The sequence below is a fragment of the Lygodium microphyllum genome, chromosome 5 (genome assembly GCF_053477565.2).
Source record: "Lygodium microphyllum isolate KBCC chromosome 5, Lygodium_microphyllum_v1.1.10, whole genome shotgun sequence".
In the NCBI taxonomy this organism is placed as follows: domain Eukaryota; kingdom Viridiplantae; phylum Streptophyta; class Polypodiopsida; order Schizaeales; family Lygodiaceae; genus Lygodium; species Lygodium microphyllum.
In genome coordinates this window covers 170,562,679-170,580,996 of record NC_141139.1, presented here as the reverse complement: position 1 = coordinate 170,580,996, position 18,318 = coordinate 170,562,679, and the positions used below count along the sequence as shown (strand labels likewise).

Sequence of the window (18,318 nt, the reverse complement as noted above, 5' to 3'; positions counted from 1 at the left end):
TGGCCAGCTCCAATGCACTTTTCTTTATATCTAATTAGTGCAAAGGAAATAAATTTAATAAATCATTATATAGACAAATTAATGAAAAAGGATACAAATTCTGTTTCTATAGAGTTGTGACAACTCTAGTCTCCTCTCTTCCCCCCTCTCTCTAGATGTCTTCCAAGTCTTCTCCACCTTTTCCTTTCTTCATTCTCCCCTCTCTTCCTCTTTTCTCGAGCATTCTCTCTCCTCATCTTTTCTCAATATTCATCTTTTCTTCTCTTGAGACATTTCTCCTCTTTATCTCTATCTCTATCTCTACAACACCCTTTGCTCCTCTATTTTCTTGTGTGTTCTCTTACATCTTCTCTCAAGTCTTCTCTTTCCTATGCCTCTCCACAACATTCTTTCTCCTCTTTCCTCCAAATTTCTTTATATTTGCAACATTCTCACTCCTCTTTCCTCTAGACTTCTCTATCTCTACATCATCCTCTCTTCTCTTTCCTTTAGACTTCTCTATCTTTGTAGCATTCTTAATCCTCTTTCCTTTGGAGTTCTTTGTCCCTACAACACCCTCTCTTCTCTTTTCTCCACACCTCTATCTCTGCCACATTCTCTCTCCTCTTTCCTCCAAACTTCCCACTCTTTGTATGTTGAAATATTTGCAATCGCACCTAATGTAGCCTCTTTGTATGAGGCAGTCTGGGCTTAGGACATGTAGGCTGCAATAATCCCATATGCACAAAGAGGGAAGATTGCTACCCATCCAACAACTATAAAGCATTGTACTTGACTACCACTTTTTATATGGAATGAATACAATGTCATGATGCTTTGTACTTTCACTTAAGTATCTTGTCATTATCAGTCATACACAAGATTGTGTTTATGAGTCCAAGCTTCCATCTTGGAGCCTAATTCACTTGTGTAACAAACAGTGTCTTTGTCTCTATCATCATGAGTTCACTCTATGCCTACAAGCCGCCATAGCCATGCTCTAGATCCAACGCATTTCAACATGGTATCAAAGCCCAGTCATGCATGGCATTGCTTCTCCAGCCTCTCTTGATTCCTCTCAATCTCTGCCCAGCTCACATCTAGCTCAGGATTAGTGTATGACTTCTTTTCTCAACTTCATCTTCAGCCAAGCTTGTGGCAGCCATAGCCAAACAACACATAGCTCTGGGCCCCCGGATCTCACACTACAGGTCATCTCAGCCCACGATTCCTTCTGGAGAAACATTCCTTTATTCGTGGCAAAGCTCCCTAGTATATCACAGTCCAACATTACCCATCGTTGAGCCTAGCATTGCGTGAATTCGAGCTTGCTACCAAATATGCGCCCTATCCCGGTCGTACAGCTTCCGCTAATCACCCGCGCCACGATTCAGTCTGCTGCCATAGGGCATTTGAAGCTTGTATGTAAGCTTCTCCCTCACTAAATCTCGTGGCAAATACTTCACTATAGCTACTATAATCAGCAAAAAAACCAGTCGCCACTGCAAACCCTAAAGGGCAGCCATAGCTTTTGGGCTCAAGCTCATAAAATTATTCAATCTCTCACTCCTTTGGGCTCAACAAACCCTCTGCAATTCTAATTCACTCTGATCTACTCAGTTTCCAATTCAAATTAGCAAGGGAAGCAAGAAATCAAACTCAGTTTCAACACCAAGCTTCAAGATAGTATCTTTTTGATACTCATTCAGTGTTGATAAACACTAATCTTCTTGTGTTTATTGACACATTAAAGTGTAATTCTTCTACGGTGCAAACTCAGAATTTGAAGCTCATTCTTAGTTATGGGAATGACCAAAATGAATTCCTTTATGAAGATGCTTGTTATGAAGAGTGATACAATTCTCCTTGCCAAATTGTACTACATAGAGGATGCTTTTTCTACAGGAAGAAATGTAGTAACCTACATCCAAGTGCAATCAATGATTCCATCTATAGATTTTGAAGACACTCCAGCTACCTTAGTCATCATACAAACCTCAAAGATTGTACCTTTGCTTGAGGGGGACCATAAAGACAAGAACCAGATGACTAATGCAAGCAAAGTCCATGAAAATGATGATCATGAAGGAAAGATCAAAGAGAAGAAGAATAAGAAGAAGAAGCAAAAAAATCATGAAGACTCTGAAGCGGCAACCAAAGTGAATAGCAAGTAGATGATCAAAAAGGGCAAGCTGGACTACTCCAACAAGAAGACCTACAATGAATTGAAGATCTATGTCAAGAGTAATGCTGAAAACTACAAGGGCCTACCGATCCTTGATCCAAATTTTTACTAACTTATTTAGCCTTGTAATGTCTAGCCCAAATGTCTTTACCATAAGCTTTTAAACTCCTCATGTAGCCTTGTACTACAGCCTCTGTAAGGCCCCTATTACAGCCTCTGGATGACCATCATGTTTGTGGTACCCACACTTAGCCTTTTCTGCGACAACCTCTGGTGTTTTGCCATGTTTATGGTGTGCCCACACTTTGCAGGTGTTACTTTCACTAAAGCCTCTACACACTTTGTACTTTCTGGTTGTGATTGAGGAGGGGTGTTGAGATATTTGCAATCACACCTAATGTAGCCTCTTTGTATGAGGCAGTCTAGGCTTAGGACATGCAAGCTACAGTAATCCCATATGCACAAAGAGGGAAGATTGCTACCCATCCAACAAATATAAAGCATTGTACTTGACTACCACTTTTTATATGGAATGAATACAATGTCATGATGCTTTGTACTTTCAGTTAAGTGTCTTGTCATTGTCAGTCATACACAAGATTGTGTTTATGAGTCCAAGCTTCCATCTTGGAACCTAATTCACTTGTGTAACAAACACTGTCTTTGTCTCTATCATCATGAGTTCACTCTATGCCTACAAGCCGCCATAGCCATGCTCTAGATCCAGCTCATTTCAACATTGTAGTATCATCTCTCCTCTTTTCTTTGAACTTGTATGCATTTATAGCACTCTTTGCTCTATTTCCTTGAGACTTCTCTTTTATCTTCTCTTGAGACTTACTTCTCTTTGTGTCTCCCTAACATTCTTTGTCCTCTTTTCTCCCATACTTCTTCCTTCCATTTTTCTTTGTAGTAGAATTTTTCAAGCCCATTTTAAGTGTCCAGAACCTCCATTTGGACACATCATGACCTCCCTTGAGGCAACATTAAGTAATTCAAAGGTGTTTGGTGGATTGCAAAGTGAGCATACTACTTTGAAAAATCCCCTTGTATCACGTGCACATACATTGACCCCTACAATTTGGCTATCACAATGGAACAAGGCTTTGCAAGGTGCTAATATTTCGAAGTTCCTAGGTGCATGCCTATAACTCACTTCGACAAATCCTATGAGATATCTCCCATTTCCACTCTTGAAACTCCTCTTTGAGTCTCTAATAAGCATCAAGCTCTAGAAAGCTCTCCCCTGCACTAAAACATAAGCAAATGAAAAAATGACTAGCACTGGCATGGGAGCTAGTAGTAGCGTGAGCATAGGTGTTGGTGCCCTTGAGCCTCTTCACAAAGCACTAGAAAGGATATACATTAAGTTTCCCACCTTCATTGGGCTATCCACCAAAGATCATGAAGAGCATGTTCTTCAATTCTACAACAAGTGATACAACTAATTTCTAGAGAACCACTTTGCAACTTGGGTGTCCCTCAAGGACAAGTTTTTCAAGGCTTACCATTTAGGGAATCAGGAAGATTGCATCATCCAATAGCTCAAGTCACTCAAGTACAATGATGAAGACGTGGTCACTGATCTCCTCGTGCATGCCAAAGTATTAGTGGCACGGCTTCCAGCTTACTTTAAAGACTTTATATTACAACAATGGGTTACTCAAGCACTTGTGGTAAGTACTCAATAGAAGATTCATGAGACTTTAGATGCCTCTGTCGACCTTGACACATTTTAGTAGTTTGCTAGTGAAGATCAGGAATGCGTGCAAGCTCTTCTTACAAACAAGTATGTTCTTACCCTCATTGTCTAATACTTATGCAAATGTTGTTATGTAGCAACTAGGACATGAATTGCAAGATTTGAAAATGGAGAAGGCATGAATGAAGGAGCAATACACAATAAATCCCTCTAGGAAGAAGATTGGGGAACTCAAGTGCATAGGTGCTCATGGCTCAATGATTATTGCCTCTTATTGAATCCATTGTCAGACAACAAGGGCATTTGCCAAGTGAATGCCCTTGACTTACTTGGCAATGTTTACCATGAGATGGGCCATAAAGACTACAAACACTACTACCTCAAGGACTTAAGCCACTTCCCCAAATAAGTCCACTAGTCTATCCCCACATCTTTCTCATTGAGTTACCACTCAAGTTCCTCAATTGTAACAAGGCAATGATTCTTATTACCTAACATCCCACCCCACCTTTTCACCCTCTACCAACCCTCTATTGTTGTCCACTCCCCTTTCATCCACATTTAATACCTCCAATGTACCTCCTTCCATGAGACCTAGGGTCCCTTGCAATCCCCCTAACCAAGATACTATGCTATAAGTATGTAGAATATGTACATTATCAAATTAGGTGTACCCTTCTAGAAGGAGCCCCTCCATGCCAAATTTGTCAAAGTTTTTAGGACCATTATACTTGAGACTACCCCAAGAATAAGAATTCATAATTACCTCAAACCACTAACTTGATTAACATCACTTCACCTACCACTAGTGCACCTACACCCTTGGTGGTTGTTCTCGCATGAGCACAAGCATAATCAATGGCCTTTAAAAATTCTTCCACCCCCATAAAAATCTCCCATGGATCCTTCCATTTTAGAAAACTTGCAAGTTCCACTTAGAAATTCCACTAGAAACTATAAAGTCCCTTTAAGAAACCCTAAACTCCCAACACTAGTGAATGACTTTTTAACAAAAGAAAAGTGCTCCTTTTTTGCACAAAAGCTTCTTGATGGCATTATTAAAGAGTGTGCCCATTTGGTGCCAAGGCTGCAAGAAGGTTACAATGTTATAGAATAGGCTATTTGACACAACCATGAGTAGTTATGTCATCCATCCTCAACAACAATGACATCCAAGGATCTTGACAATTGGCTACCAAGTGAAGCTTTACTTCAAGAAATTTGCAACAATAAGTGGCTTCACCTTTCTCTTCCTCAAGATTGTGTTCTAAGTCTTCTAGTTCAAGAGTATATGAAAGATATCCTAGATCAAGTCAAAGGCCCCAATACCTACTAGTGTCAATTGTCACTTTATATTGGACATTCCTATCATTATTGACTTGTAGTCCATGACTCTTGATAGAGATTAAAGGGCATACCGTGAAGGGTGCTATAGCATGGACGGTGGATTAGAAGTTAACATAATGTTTAAGATCATACTCTTAACATTAGAGCTTACAATCACTAGACATGTTTCCTTTGCCAATTAGCTGGTGGATCTTCGAAAAGTGCAACCAATGGGATTGGTTGAAGGATTCTAATGCACATAGAAGACTTGCAACTCCAAATGTCCTTTGTCATAGTAGACTTTTTGCCATGGAAGGGTCCTATCCATTGCTAATTGGCCATTTGTGGTTGTGCATAGCTAGAATATGCCAAGATTGGGACATGGATCAAAGCATGCAAATGGGTTAACAATGCTGCAATTAGTGAAGGGGCCAAACTCTCCTTCCATCATGATACTTGATGTAGTGGAAGTTGCCACATGCAGTCACAATCTAATAACCCCTAGTCTTTAGATGATTTCACCCTTTTATATTGACTAGGGGTATTCTCATATAATATAGTACAAAAAAGTGAGCCTCTCCTTGCCACTCTACCAAATGGGAAGAAAGCAACCAACTTAAGACTCTAACAAAGTGAACTAAAGCAAAGCCTCACTCTTCAAAAGGGTTTTTACCTTGGCCCATAGAGTAATACGGTGCTAACCTTCTATGAAATTAGGTTTTGTACTTCTGTCTGGAGACTCTATACAATATTGAAGGTATAAAGTAGTGCCAATATGAACTTGCACCCCAAAACGAACTTGTAAGCTGCCTAAGCAAAGGCTTTGAGCTTTCTACTTACAATCTTGAAGGAGAAGATTTTCCTACCCATTCTGTAAGGAAGGCTTGATCAGCTTACAAACATATAGTTTCATTCGAATTTCTATACTTCCAAATTCCGTTGACCACAAATTTGGGCTAAAGTGCTGCCAAAGAGAAGCTTGGGCGCTGTACGTAGTCATAGGGGGTTTATGAAGGGTTTAAAACTTATCGACGAATGAAAACGAGAGCTTGCGAGAGGTAAGCTTGTGGAGCTGAGTAGCGTCGGCTGTCTGAGATTTTGCTGTCAGAGAAGAGAGATGGCCATGCTGCTGAGGGCCAGTCGATCATCGTCCGCATGGGCGACGGCAGCTGCCTTCCGTGGAGCTCGTTTGCACTCCTCGGCGGGCTTCAAAAGCTTAGCGGCATCTAGTAAGCTCACATAATCTCACACAGCATTAATTACATTCGATGCAAGAATATCGACGCCAAAAAATCAGTGTAGTTCCATCGCTTGTGTTTCCCTCTTAGATCAGTTTCGAATGCTTGTGGTCCTGTTGCAAGTGTCTCTAGACTTCTTAGCAGTCCAAATTTCGTGACATAGTGAGAGAAGCTGTATGGATGGTTTGTGGTTAATCCTATTGTGACTAAGAGATAGAGAGAGAGATGTATTGACATTTATTGGGAAAAAAGAAGAGAGAGAGATGTATTGACATTTACTAGAGGCCAAGTTGTCCTATGAGACAAATCAATATGCAACTGGTCCATGTCTAGAATATCATGTAAAATTTGAAAGAGGCTAAGTTTGGTCAAAGGCATTCCATGTTTAGTTCCTATCTAGTATGCTATCATTGTCTAATCATTATGAGTAATGGGTGATCTATACTAGTCCTATCCACAGGTATAGTGCCAGTAGGGTTTGATCTTTGAAAAAAGTGTGTCATTGCTCTCTATCTGGGTGAGATGGCCTCTTGTCTCGTAGTAGTGTTGTGCAACGCCTTTGGAGCTCTAGGAGGAAAACACCTAAGCATATCTGGTCTTGGTACTCTATAACACGATGAAGAGGTCCAAAACCATCATGGAAGAGGTAATCATACTGCCCTTGTATGTCATAGCATATTGTATATCTGCCTACAGGAGGAGGTGCGAATATAATCAATAGTAGCCCGTATGCCATGGGACAAATGAGTGTCCATTTATGTTGGCTGCATAGTGAGTCCATAATCAAAGAGACGCAAGAAGTAACTTTGGTAGAACTCTATCCTTGATCCTAGAGGAAGTGGTGGGTGGATCCATGTCCTCATTATCTTAGTCCTTAAGTTATTAGCTTTGATCAATTAGTTTAATTCTGATCGACTAAGAGAGAGTGTAGGGCAATCAAAGTTGTAGTCAAAAGGTGGAAGGCAGTCAACATTCAAATTGTGTAGTTTCATCCAAGTAGTCATTTGTGAAAACCAAGAGTTCTTCTCGTCCTTTGCTACCGATTGCCTAGATGAAGTTAGTGGCCGTTTAAAATCCTCCTTGGCATCGTGCCTTTGGCAAATATCACAGTGCTTAACATAATTGAAAGTATCCTAGAAAATTGATGGCCACAAATATCCAACATCACAGAGAGCTTTTTGGGCAGTAGCCATTTAGCAAAATGTGCCCTACATGCTTAGTCTTGGCATTCCTCAAGAATAAATGGTACCTCATCAGGTACTATACATTAGTTAGTGCTCAATGGTTGATGTTGTGGACGCCCATCTAGGATTTCAAGAATGTAACAAGGTCTCTTAAGTTTCATAAAATACCTTCAAGTGTGATACGTCAGGCTTCTTGCCAGTAAAGCATTCTTCAGGAGTCATCCCATGAACTGCAGCTGTGGGGGTTTTGTTCATAATATAGACAGTAATATGAACAGCTTCAGATCAAAATTTTTTGACATATTCTTTTCAGCCATTAATGCCCATGGAACTTCTGTAATATGTCTATTTTTTCTTTCTGCAATCCCATTTGTACATTGCTCAACCTTAGAGAGGGTCCAAGTTGTCATGTTCTCATCACTAGAGGCTGAGAAATTTCAGATTTCTTTGTTGTGAACCCTACTCTGTAGTAAAAATCAGGGTTTAGCAACAACCTCGGGAAGCGTGCCAAAAATTAGAAGCTCCAAGACTTGGATTCAACAAGGCTGAAGCTGTTTTTAATCAAATTCAAGTGGAGGGTCCAACAAATCAATGAATTTGGGGCATTTTTCATCTCCATTAAAGCAGATGAAGGCCAATTGATTGCCTAAATCAGGGGGCAAATCAGATTGAAGACTTACTGGTCATTTTGGACAGCAAGGGGAGTTGGAATACTGAAAGGGATTGGGAGAATCCCATTGTACATCAACTTCTTCTTCAATTAAGTTAAATAAAAACGGAAAGGGATGCCAGTTTTGGAGCCAAAAGGGTGTCCAATGTCCAAGATTATATGGTAAAGTGTGCATTTCAGTTTTGTGAATTTGTTAATTGCTTTAAATAGTACTTAATCAGGTAATTTACCATCCTATCCAAGGAGGAAGGCTGGTTTTAGTACACTTGTCATTCTCTCCAAAAAGAAATATGGCACCATGCACTTGTGTCGATTACAAAGGTCTCAATAAGGTGACCGTTAAGAATAAATATTGGTTGCTTATGATGGTTAACCTTATAGATTGACTTTTTAGTATGCTCTATTTTATCAAAATCGATCTAAGATCCAGGCACCATCAAATATAAATAGCTTTGAAGAATGTCCCAAAAATTATGTTTTAGACGTGGTATGGACATTATTAATTTTTGGTTTTATCTTTTATATTAACCAATGCTCTTGCAACTTTCCAATAAATGATGAATGATTTATCTCACTTGTATTTTAGAAAGTAGATAGTTGTTTGCCTTGACGACATCCTTATTTATAGTAAGTCATTGAGAAGCATGCCAAACACTTGCTTATCATCTTACGTCTTTCAAGATGAGAGCAATGGTTTACTAAACTATCAAGCCCTCAAAAGCATAATGTTTAAGCTTTAAGCTAAAGCTTTAAATTTCAAAGCTTAAGCTCTCCACCTTTTGTCAAAATGGAGCATAGTTGCTTTATCTCATTTATTGAATCATCTTCATGGCCAAAATTTACATGCCTAGTCTTCATAATTTCGACACCTATAGAATCATTGTTTTTCTCAATCAAGAGATTCATTAGAAGCTTATGTTATCTTCCACTAAAAAATTATTTAATCATTGAGTTTAGCTACTTTGATGCATTCAGATTGAAACCAGTTCCTTCGAATGAACTAGTTCAGCTTTTAAAATGTTCACGTTTCTGAGAATTTTTTCGCACGAAGTTGTTATACCTTGGTTATGTCATCTTGATTGATGGCATTTGGATTGATTTCGAAAAAGCACGAGTAGTACTTGATTGGCCTATTCCGGGGACTATAAGGCAAGTAAAATCTTTTTTAGGTTTTATGAGTTTTTTTCAAAAATTTATTAAGAACTATACTCATATTGTTGAACCGACGCGTTTACTTAAGGGTATTTGAAGCAAGAAAAAGCTCGTTAATCTACCCATTGTTTGGACTAGTGAGCTTGATCAATGTTTTCAAACATTGAAATGGTGTGTTATTATCGATTTAAATAAGCCTTTTGAGATTCATATGGGTGCGAGCGATTATGTTTTAGATGTTGTCATTTATCAGGATGGTAGATCTATCGCATTTAAAAGCTGTAAGCTCACCGATGCTTGATCACGTTACACTACTTAAGAGAGTAATTATTGGTGGTCATCCATGTGCTTAAAGTATGGCATTATTACTTGTATAGCGCTTGGTTTATTATTTGGACGGACCACTGCTCATTGAAATACGTATGTGATTAGCTTGATCTCTGTGGCCACAAGGCAAGATAGGTGGAGCTTTTACAAGAGTTTGACTTCGAAATTTGGTATAGGAAGGGCACAACTAATGTGGTTGCTGATGCTCTTAGTTAAATTCTTGAATTTAATGCCTTGTCATTTTTTTGAAAATTTGATTAATTTCTATCTTTCTCTCGAAGGGCGTTGTCAAAATGATCTTTACTTTGGTAAGATTTGGCAACAACTAGTTCAAGAGGGACCTAGTAGCCTAGGAATCTTAGGCAATCTAGATATTGAAGGTTGAATATCGAGAGAAAGATGGCGGAAAAGTATTCATTTGGAATGGATTACATTTTAAACAAGACAAAGTGTGTGTGCTCGATGATCAGGATATCTGCAAGAAAATTTTCTACGAGGCTCATGATGCAGTGAGTATTGGATATCTTGGCATACATCGGACTTTGACCTTGGTTACTCATTATTTTTATTGACTGCATATTAAGACTATGGTTGAGACTTATGTGCATGGGTGTCTGTAGTTGTCAGCGGGGTGCACAAGGATCGAGACATGCGATGCTGTGGTTCGCACAGTGCGAGAGTGAGTACAAAGTAGAGAGAGAGAGAGAGAGAGAGAGAGAGAGAGAGAGAGAGAGAGAGAGAGAGAGAGAGAGAGAGAGAGAGAGAGAGAGAGAGAGAGAGGATTTACTTCCCTGGCATATGGCAATTGCCTCTGCGTAGTTGCCATGATTGGTGTAGCCTTTTTCGTGCATTAGTACGGGGATTTCCCACATGTTGGCCTAGGGCCCTCGTGTCTCTTGTAATCATGTAATCATGTAATCTTGTACCTTTTTTTCGTAATTAATATAATTACCTTTTACGAAAAAAAAAAGAGAGAGAGAGAGAGCACAAGACTTGATGTGGATACAATTTTCAAGTACCACCTTTAGGTTTTTGATAATATATATATAGTATATATATAAGGGTGCATGCACACCCGAACACTGTAAAAGGCATGGCGACCCTTTATTCCCAACAACCTCCCACCTAAAGGTAATGTGCATGAAGGTAGAGGAAAGAATGAGCTAAGTCTATGTATGTATAAAGCTAAAATACATATATACTATCCGACCCCCATCATCTGGCGGCAATGAGCAAACCGCTGTACTAGAAGACCCTTCGTGAGAAGGTCTGCAAGATTATCATCGATATGTACTTTGATAAGCTCAATGCTCTTGCTGTCAAGTACATCCATGATAAAATGATACTTCACCTGAATGTGCTTTGTCTTTGCATGAAAGACAGGATTCCCTACTAGCATTTTGACTATCACAGTGTAGGATAGAAACCTCTGTAATGCCAAGCTCTCTCACCAGACGTGAAAGCCATAAAGCCTCCTTGCATGCCTCAGTGGGGGCAGCCACATACTTAGCCTCTGTAGTAGACATTGCAACACATTTCTGCAGCCTGGATATCCAAGAGATTGCTTCCCCTGTGAACATGAACACATATCTTGAAGTAGACTTCTTGCAATTAGGATGACCAACATAGTTTGCATCTGTGAAGCCAACAACAAATGACTTTTGCTTTCCAAAGCAGATGCACAAGTCCTTTGTGCCCTTAAGGTATCTCATGATATCCTTCACTGCTTTCCAATGCTTTTTGCTAGGATATGCCATGTACTTGCTAACCACTCCCACCGCAAATGCAATGTCAGGATGTGTAGCAACCATAGCATACATCAAGCTATCAACAACTGAAGCATAAGGAACCTTGGCCATCTCAACCTTTCCATCATTAGATGTAGGGTTGTCATTTGCACTAAGTTTCACATATGGAGGCAAGGGCACACCAATGGATCCCCCCCTCCATATTGAAACGTTGCAAAACCTTAGTAACATACTCTTGTTGTGATAGATAGAGAAGACCTTGCGATCTATCACTGAGTATACGCATGCCAAGAATATGATTGGCCTCACCAAGATCCTTCATATCAAAGCTACTGTGTAGGCTTTGTTTCAAGGAGTCCAAAGCATGAACATCCTGCTTGCAATAAGCATGTCATCCACACGCAAAACTAAGAGAATAAGGCTGCCATTTGCTGCCTTCTTGGTGTACAAGCAGTGATCAACTTGAGATCTATGGAATCCTTGAGATTGCATAAATGTATCAAATTTATGATACCATTCTCGTGGTGCCTGTTTCAGCCCATACGAACTCTTGTTGAGTTTACATACCATGTGCTCTTTCTCCTTTGCAACAAAACCCTCAGGCTACTGAATATAGATCTCCTCGTATAGATCACCATGCAAGAAAGCAGTTTTTACATCCATCTGTAGTATGAGTTTCATATCTTCAGATGCAACCAAGCCCAAAATGGTTCACAAAGTAGTCATTTTGACGATAGGATAAAAAATTTCATCAAAATTAATTCCAAGTTTCTACTTGTACCCTTTAGCAACTAGTCGTGCTTTGTACCTTTACAAAGATCTAGAAGTGACTTTCATTTTGTAAACCCATTTCCATGGTAGCAATTTCTGCCCTTTAGGCAAATGCACCAAATCCAAAGTGCCATTTTTCATGAGAGATTCCATCTTTGACAGCATAGCCTTATGCCATTTCTTGCTATCTTTTTTGTCCATTGCTCCCTTGAAGCATGGCGGCTCACCACAATCTGTCAACATGACATAATCAACCACATAATTGACACTAGGAACGAACCTATCTGGCTGTCTTTGCATTCTGGTCAACCTATGGACCCAAGGATCAAGATTTGTTGGCTGTTCAGCCTGCAAATCTGCATTAACAACTTGTTGTTCTGCAGGTTTAGCATGCTGTATAGCTGGTTTTGGTTGTTCCAAAGAGGCATCTGTTCTTGCTGAAATTGTGGTACATCATGGGCAATATCTTGCCGATCATTTTCAGCATCATTCCTTGCATTTTTAGGGCCATTTACAACATTTATTTGCTGCTTTCCAGCGGGCATTCTTTGCTGTCCTATTGGTACATCTTCTTGGAATACAACCCTTCTGACTTCCTTAGTCTTTTCAAGCTTTTTGTGCATGCTATTTTCCTGGAAGATAACATCATTGTTGCGTACAATTTTCCTTTTTTCGGGATCCCTAATCCGTACTCCATTTCATCCTCATCACCATATCCTAGGATAATACATTTGTAGGACTGTGGCTTAAGTTTGCTGCGTTCTTCCTTGCAAATGTGCATAATTGCCTTGTAGCCAAACACTCTCAAGTGAGCATACGAAGGTGGCTCGCCAAGGGTCGTTTTCCTCACTTCGTCCCTGAGGATATTGTTGAAGATAGGAATCATTCATAAGGGGCAAACTGTTATGTCCTTGGATATCCAGATGGGTGCTAGTAGTATTGGTCATGTGGTTACCGTCAGAAGTGTAGTAATGGAAGCGTAAATATATGCTATAATAAATTGTTGAAATACAAGACAAAAGAGAAAAGGGAAAGAAAGAACACAATATAGATGAGAGCTCAGATGTATTCTCGGGAAATGGAATCCATATATCAGACACGAGATTGTCGCATACAATAGCGAGTCACTGGTTGTGTGGGCACTGGCACCAACTCCTCTCTCCAAGGGTTCTCCAAGTGGTGAACTGACTAATTGAGGAGGAGCCCAGAATATATAGGCATTAATAATGCCATAAAATATGTCAAGTCGGCCAGCATTAACGTTGGCCGACTGACATCAATAAATGCCATAAAGCACAAAATGCTACACAATAAAAATGCCTAAAATATGTACATAATGTGCCCAACCCATAATACATGCTCAGACTCACACATGAGCTGACATGCTCTACTGATACCCTTTGTCAGATCATGGGTGATTTGATACAATGATAAATGACTCATTATAGTCCATACAACAGAGAACCACTAAGTAGAACCATGGATACCCAGGCAATGGGTGATGAAGCCAGCACATACCTGAGGTCGATGTTGTACTAGCTCTTGAAAATAGAGAAGATCATAGCAGCTCTCAATGTCTGTCAACAATGCCTTTGATGTAGCACATGTGATCATCCTGTCACCAATGCTGCAGTGCATAAATGACCATGGATCCCCCAACTTTGGTTAGACCGCCAAAGTGTCCCCTTATGTGAACTCCAGACGAAAGCCACCCACTATTTGTCATATAACTAGCCCATCATGAACTTGGATGTCAATCCTAGCTCCAGGATTTGAATCTTCTAGACTTCGGTCAATGCGTCAGGGAAGTCCCTCTTTGGATTCTGTGAATTTGCTAGACTTCGGTCAATGCGTCAGGGAAGTCCCTCTTTGGATCCTGTGCATCTGTATAGATGTATAGATGAGGTGCGATTGCCCCATCTCACCACCCTCTCACAGTCCCTCTCTAGCATTGGAGAGTCACAGGGGATGACCTCATCACCACCACTAGAAAGTAGTTGAAGAAGGGGCCATCAATCCCTTCACGTGATCTGTAGAAGCTGATCCTTTCCGTACCTTGGACTTCTCCTTAGCCAGAGAATTAGAGTTTGAGTTGGAGGTAGATGATGACTCGTTGGAGAAGCCCGCATCCCGCTTTGTCGTTTGCTCTTTCTTCTTCGTGGAAGCCGCTAACTCTTTGCAGTCCTTTCGTAAATGACCTTTCTTCCTACAGTGGTAACATTGGGTCTTTGACTTCTTCTTCGAACCTCTTTGTGAAGTTGCAAGAGCCTCACTAGAACCTGATGAAAGCCTCCTCTCTAACCACTTCTGTATAAACCAAGCCTTCATCACATCACTCCATGTAAGATAAATTAGATCCATGTAACTTATCATCAATGGATGTACATGGAGGAGCCATCAGTAGAGGATTTAGAAGAGAAGTTGAGAAAAGAAGGTATTTGGAGAGGAAGAGAGCCAAAACACGAGCACAGACTGCAAAAAGCAAGAGTTCACATATAGTATATACCCAAAGTCTGACCAAAACAAGAAGAAAACTGCTGCGAAAAGTTAAAAAAACAGCTAGAAACTGCTTGAAACAGCAAAAAGGGCTTGACAATGCAAGTGCCCAGCCAAGAGGAGATGCAGAGACACCAAAACGTAGGCTGAAATGGACAGGCAAGCCGTACGGATGCTGACGTTAGCAAAAAGCATAGATATAATAGGTTGCCTGATCAGCAAGGGTGAAAACAGTCTTGAAATCAGCAAGAAAACACAGCAGGAGCACCGATCTTGAAATCTGATACCATGTCAGAAGTGGAGCAGCAATGGAAACATAAACATATGCTATAATAAACTGTTGAAACACAAGACAAAAGAGAAAGGGAAAGAAAGAACACAATACAAATGAGAACTCAGATGTATACTCGGGAAATGGAATCCATATATCAGACACGAGATTGTCGCATATAATAGCGAATCACTGGCACTGGCTCCTCTCTCCATGGGACCTCTAGGTGGTGAACTGACTAACTGAGGATGAGGAGCCCATAATATATAGGCAATGAATAATTCCATAAAATATGTTAGGTCGGCCAGCATTAATGCTGGCCGATTGGCAACAATAAATGCCACTAAGCATAAAATGCTACACAATAAAAATGCCTAAAATATCTACATAATGTGCTGAGCCCATAATACATGCTCAGACTCACACATGAGCTGACACACTCTGCTAATAGTTACAAAGTACTTAGAGGAGGTAGCTCATTGTAGTGTACACATTTCTTCTTCTAGTTGAGTTTTGTGTGCATTTCTTGCATTTCCAATCAGCTTTCAGCCCTTGCTAGTGCATGGCAGCCTCTGGATTGGTGAGGATCCCAGGATACCACGTCATTATTTTTCGGATTTTTCTATGCAATTGGATTGCATTTCTTGCCATCCTAGGTTATTTTTTAGTAGATTGGCTAGATTTAGAGGCCATTTTGCTGGTCGGTCAGTTTTGGGGGTATTTTGCTAGATATAGTCACCCCCACTAGTTGGTAGATCATCTTCTTTTGTTCCTTGGCAGGTGCTTTGCTCGTTGCTGTAGTCCTCTCTATCTCTGGCATGGACAGCAGGCTGGATATTCTCCATCTTTGTTATGTCCGTGGACATCCAGATGGGCGCTAGCAGTATTGGTCACGGTGGTTACAAAGTGATTTAGTGCGAATGCACTAAGGACACTTTGGGGTTAGGATAGCGGAGTCCTATAAATAGGACTCAAGACCGCCCCATTGTGCACATTCATTGTGTGATCACTACTCTTGAACTCTTGTTCTTTTGGCCGATGTATCCATACACCGGGATGGTGTGGGTTGGTGGTATGGTATATTAACCCTTGGGATGTGGTCATGGCTTGGAGTGCTACTAGTGCCCATTCTGATGTCTAGGGAATTGCAGAAAAGTATTCCATTGAAAATGGATACTTTTTAAACAAGGCAAAGTATGTGTGCTTGATGATCAGGATATGTGCAGAAAATTTTGTAGGAGTGTCACGACGCACTGAGTGTTGGACACCCTATTGGCATATACCGGACTTTGGCCTTAGTTACTTGTTATTTTTATTGGCCACATATTAAGATTATAGGTGAGTCTTATGTGTGTGAGTGCGTGTAATGTTAGGTTAACAAACTGAACGGCATAGACAATGGAGGATGTTGCATCCATTACAAATCCTTGAAAGGATATGGAATAGCATTTTTATGGATTTTGTAGTAGGATTGCCCCATATAAATTGATGTCATGATGCAATTTGGCTTGTGGTTGATTGATTGACGAAAATTGCTCAATTGATTCCTACAAAGATGACCGTGAAAAGCCATGAGTTGTTCGATCTCTTTGTTGAACAACTTTATAGACTTTGTGATCTGCTCGATGAAATAGTCAATGATCGGGATCCTTAGTTCAGTGGCCATTTTTGGCAAACGGTCTTTCAAAAGTTGGAAATTCAATTGTCCTTGTTGTCCTTAGAATATCCAGAGATCCATGGGTAGACCGAAAGGATAAATCAAACCATGGAGAATATGCTTCATGCATATGACTCCTATAGACAATATGATTGGGAACCATAGTTTTTGTTTGGGGCCCAAAATGTTCCAGAACGCATTTTGGGACAGCATTTTGATAGATAGGGATTTTCGGCTAGTTTCGGGTTGAGCACATCATTTTGCCTTTCTACATCTGTAACGTGTCTGCTCCTCAAATCGCGGGACACGTCTTAGCAGTCCATCGAGAGATATATCTAGAAGATGCCACCCGACACTCCCAAGGAATGACACGAGGTTTGCTAACTAGGGTCTCTCGAGTTTGCAACGGAACTTATCCGGCCGTTCCCACTAGGATCGACCTGAAGTCCGAGTTCCTTGTAGTCGGGTCTTCCTAACAGCCTTCTAGCGTCGGTCTACAATTGCTCCACTTTGCGTAGACACAACTGGGCCAAAGCAGACTCATACCGCACTTGGTTCAAAGAGAATGGGAAATGAGAGGGATGCATCGCTTGACCTCTCTGCCCGTAGGGCATAGTCCCATTCCGGCCCCCTAAAACGATATGAATCAGGTTTTTAACTTACAAGTTCTAAGGTCCTTGTCTATCTAACGTTCGCATCAAATAAATTCCATTGAGGAAAGCTCTCGGCTAACCGAGACCACCCTGCCGTAGGATGGACTTGACGGTCACATCCACCACGCTTCCCTTGGGGGTTGTTTTAGTTATCTAATTACCTACCACATTATGTTTGACACATAAAAGCAGCTTCCTTAATTAACCCGTTAATCACAGGTTCCTTTACGTAATTTAGGGCACAGATACGAAGACAAGATAAAACAAGATCAAACACGTCTTTAACTTATCTTCAGATTAATGTTTGTTTCCCGCCCATATAGGAGAATTAAGTCTCTCTTTCTGCCTCTGCAGAAACAATCCTTCCGTATCCCGGAAATAAAAACCCGAAGGCTTATCCTACCAAGATTCTACCTTGTAACTAGTATCAAGGCCTCAAGATCCCATCTCGAGTCACGTAGATCACTTGTGTAGGGTCCGGAGGCATTGGGATTTACGGCCAGAGCTCGCCCTGGCACCCAAGCGTCCTCCTATGCCAAGTAATTTCCACGGAGAGACCTCTCGCGGCGGGTTCGATCCACATTTTTGGCGCGGATTCATAGTCCCTTTGGTTAGGGTTTGGCAGTTCGCGGGGGGTAGCTAGCGCCATCCTTCCTTAATTATCCCTTTAGGAAATCATCCACGGCTGAAGCAACCATCCTAATAACATTTACTAGGAAAAACATCCCTTTTGTTCACATGGCAATTTATCCTTACAGTTCCCGCCATGAAAATATAATCACTTGGATATTCATCCAAAACCACAACCAATCCTTAAGTATCCCTTCGGGAACAATCAAGCTGAAACAACCAGCCTAACATCCTTTAACTAGGAAATCATCCTTTTCTAATCCAGCAAGTAACCTCTCTGCTTACTAACCTCTTTTCCATCTTTAACAAGATCAACCTTCGTTAAAACC

The 18,318-nt window shown here is 40.6% G+C and overlaps 1 protein-coding gene across 4 annotated transcripts in view; it reads left to right on the top strand.

Annotated features, from left to right (window-relative positions):
* Positions 1-6,199: 6,199 nt before the first annotated feature.
* The window catches only part of LOC148036686 (Mitochondrial inner membrane translocase complex, subunit Tim44-related protein), a 126,246-nt gene continuing 114,127 nt past the window's right edge, over positions 6,200-18,318 (top strand). For all 4 annotated transcript variants that reach the window (XM_087678735.1, XM_087678737.1, XM_087678736.1 and 1 more), the window contains exon 1: positions 6,200-6,421. In XM_087678735.1, the coding sequence (XP_087534861.1) occupies positions 6,310-6,421 (112 nt within the window). In that variant the 5' untranslated portion in view covers positions 6,200-6,309. The remainder of the gene's footprint in view (positions 6,422-18,318) is intronic.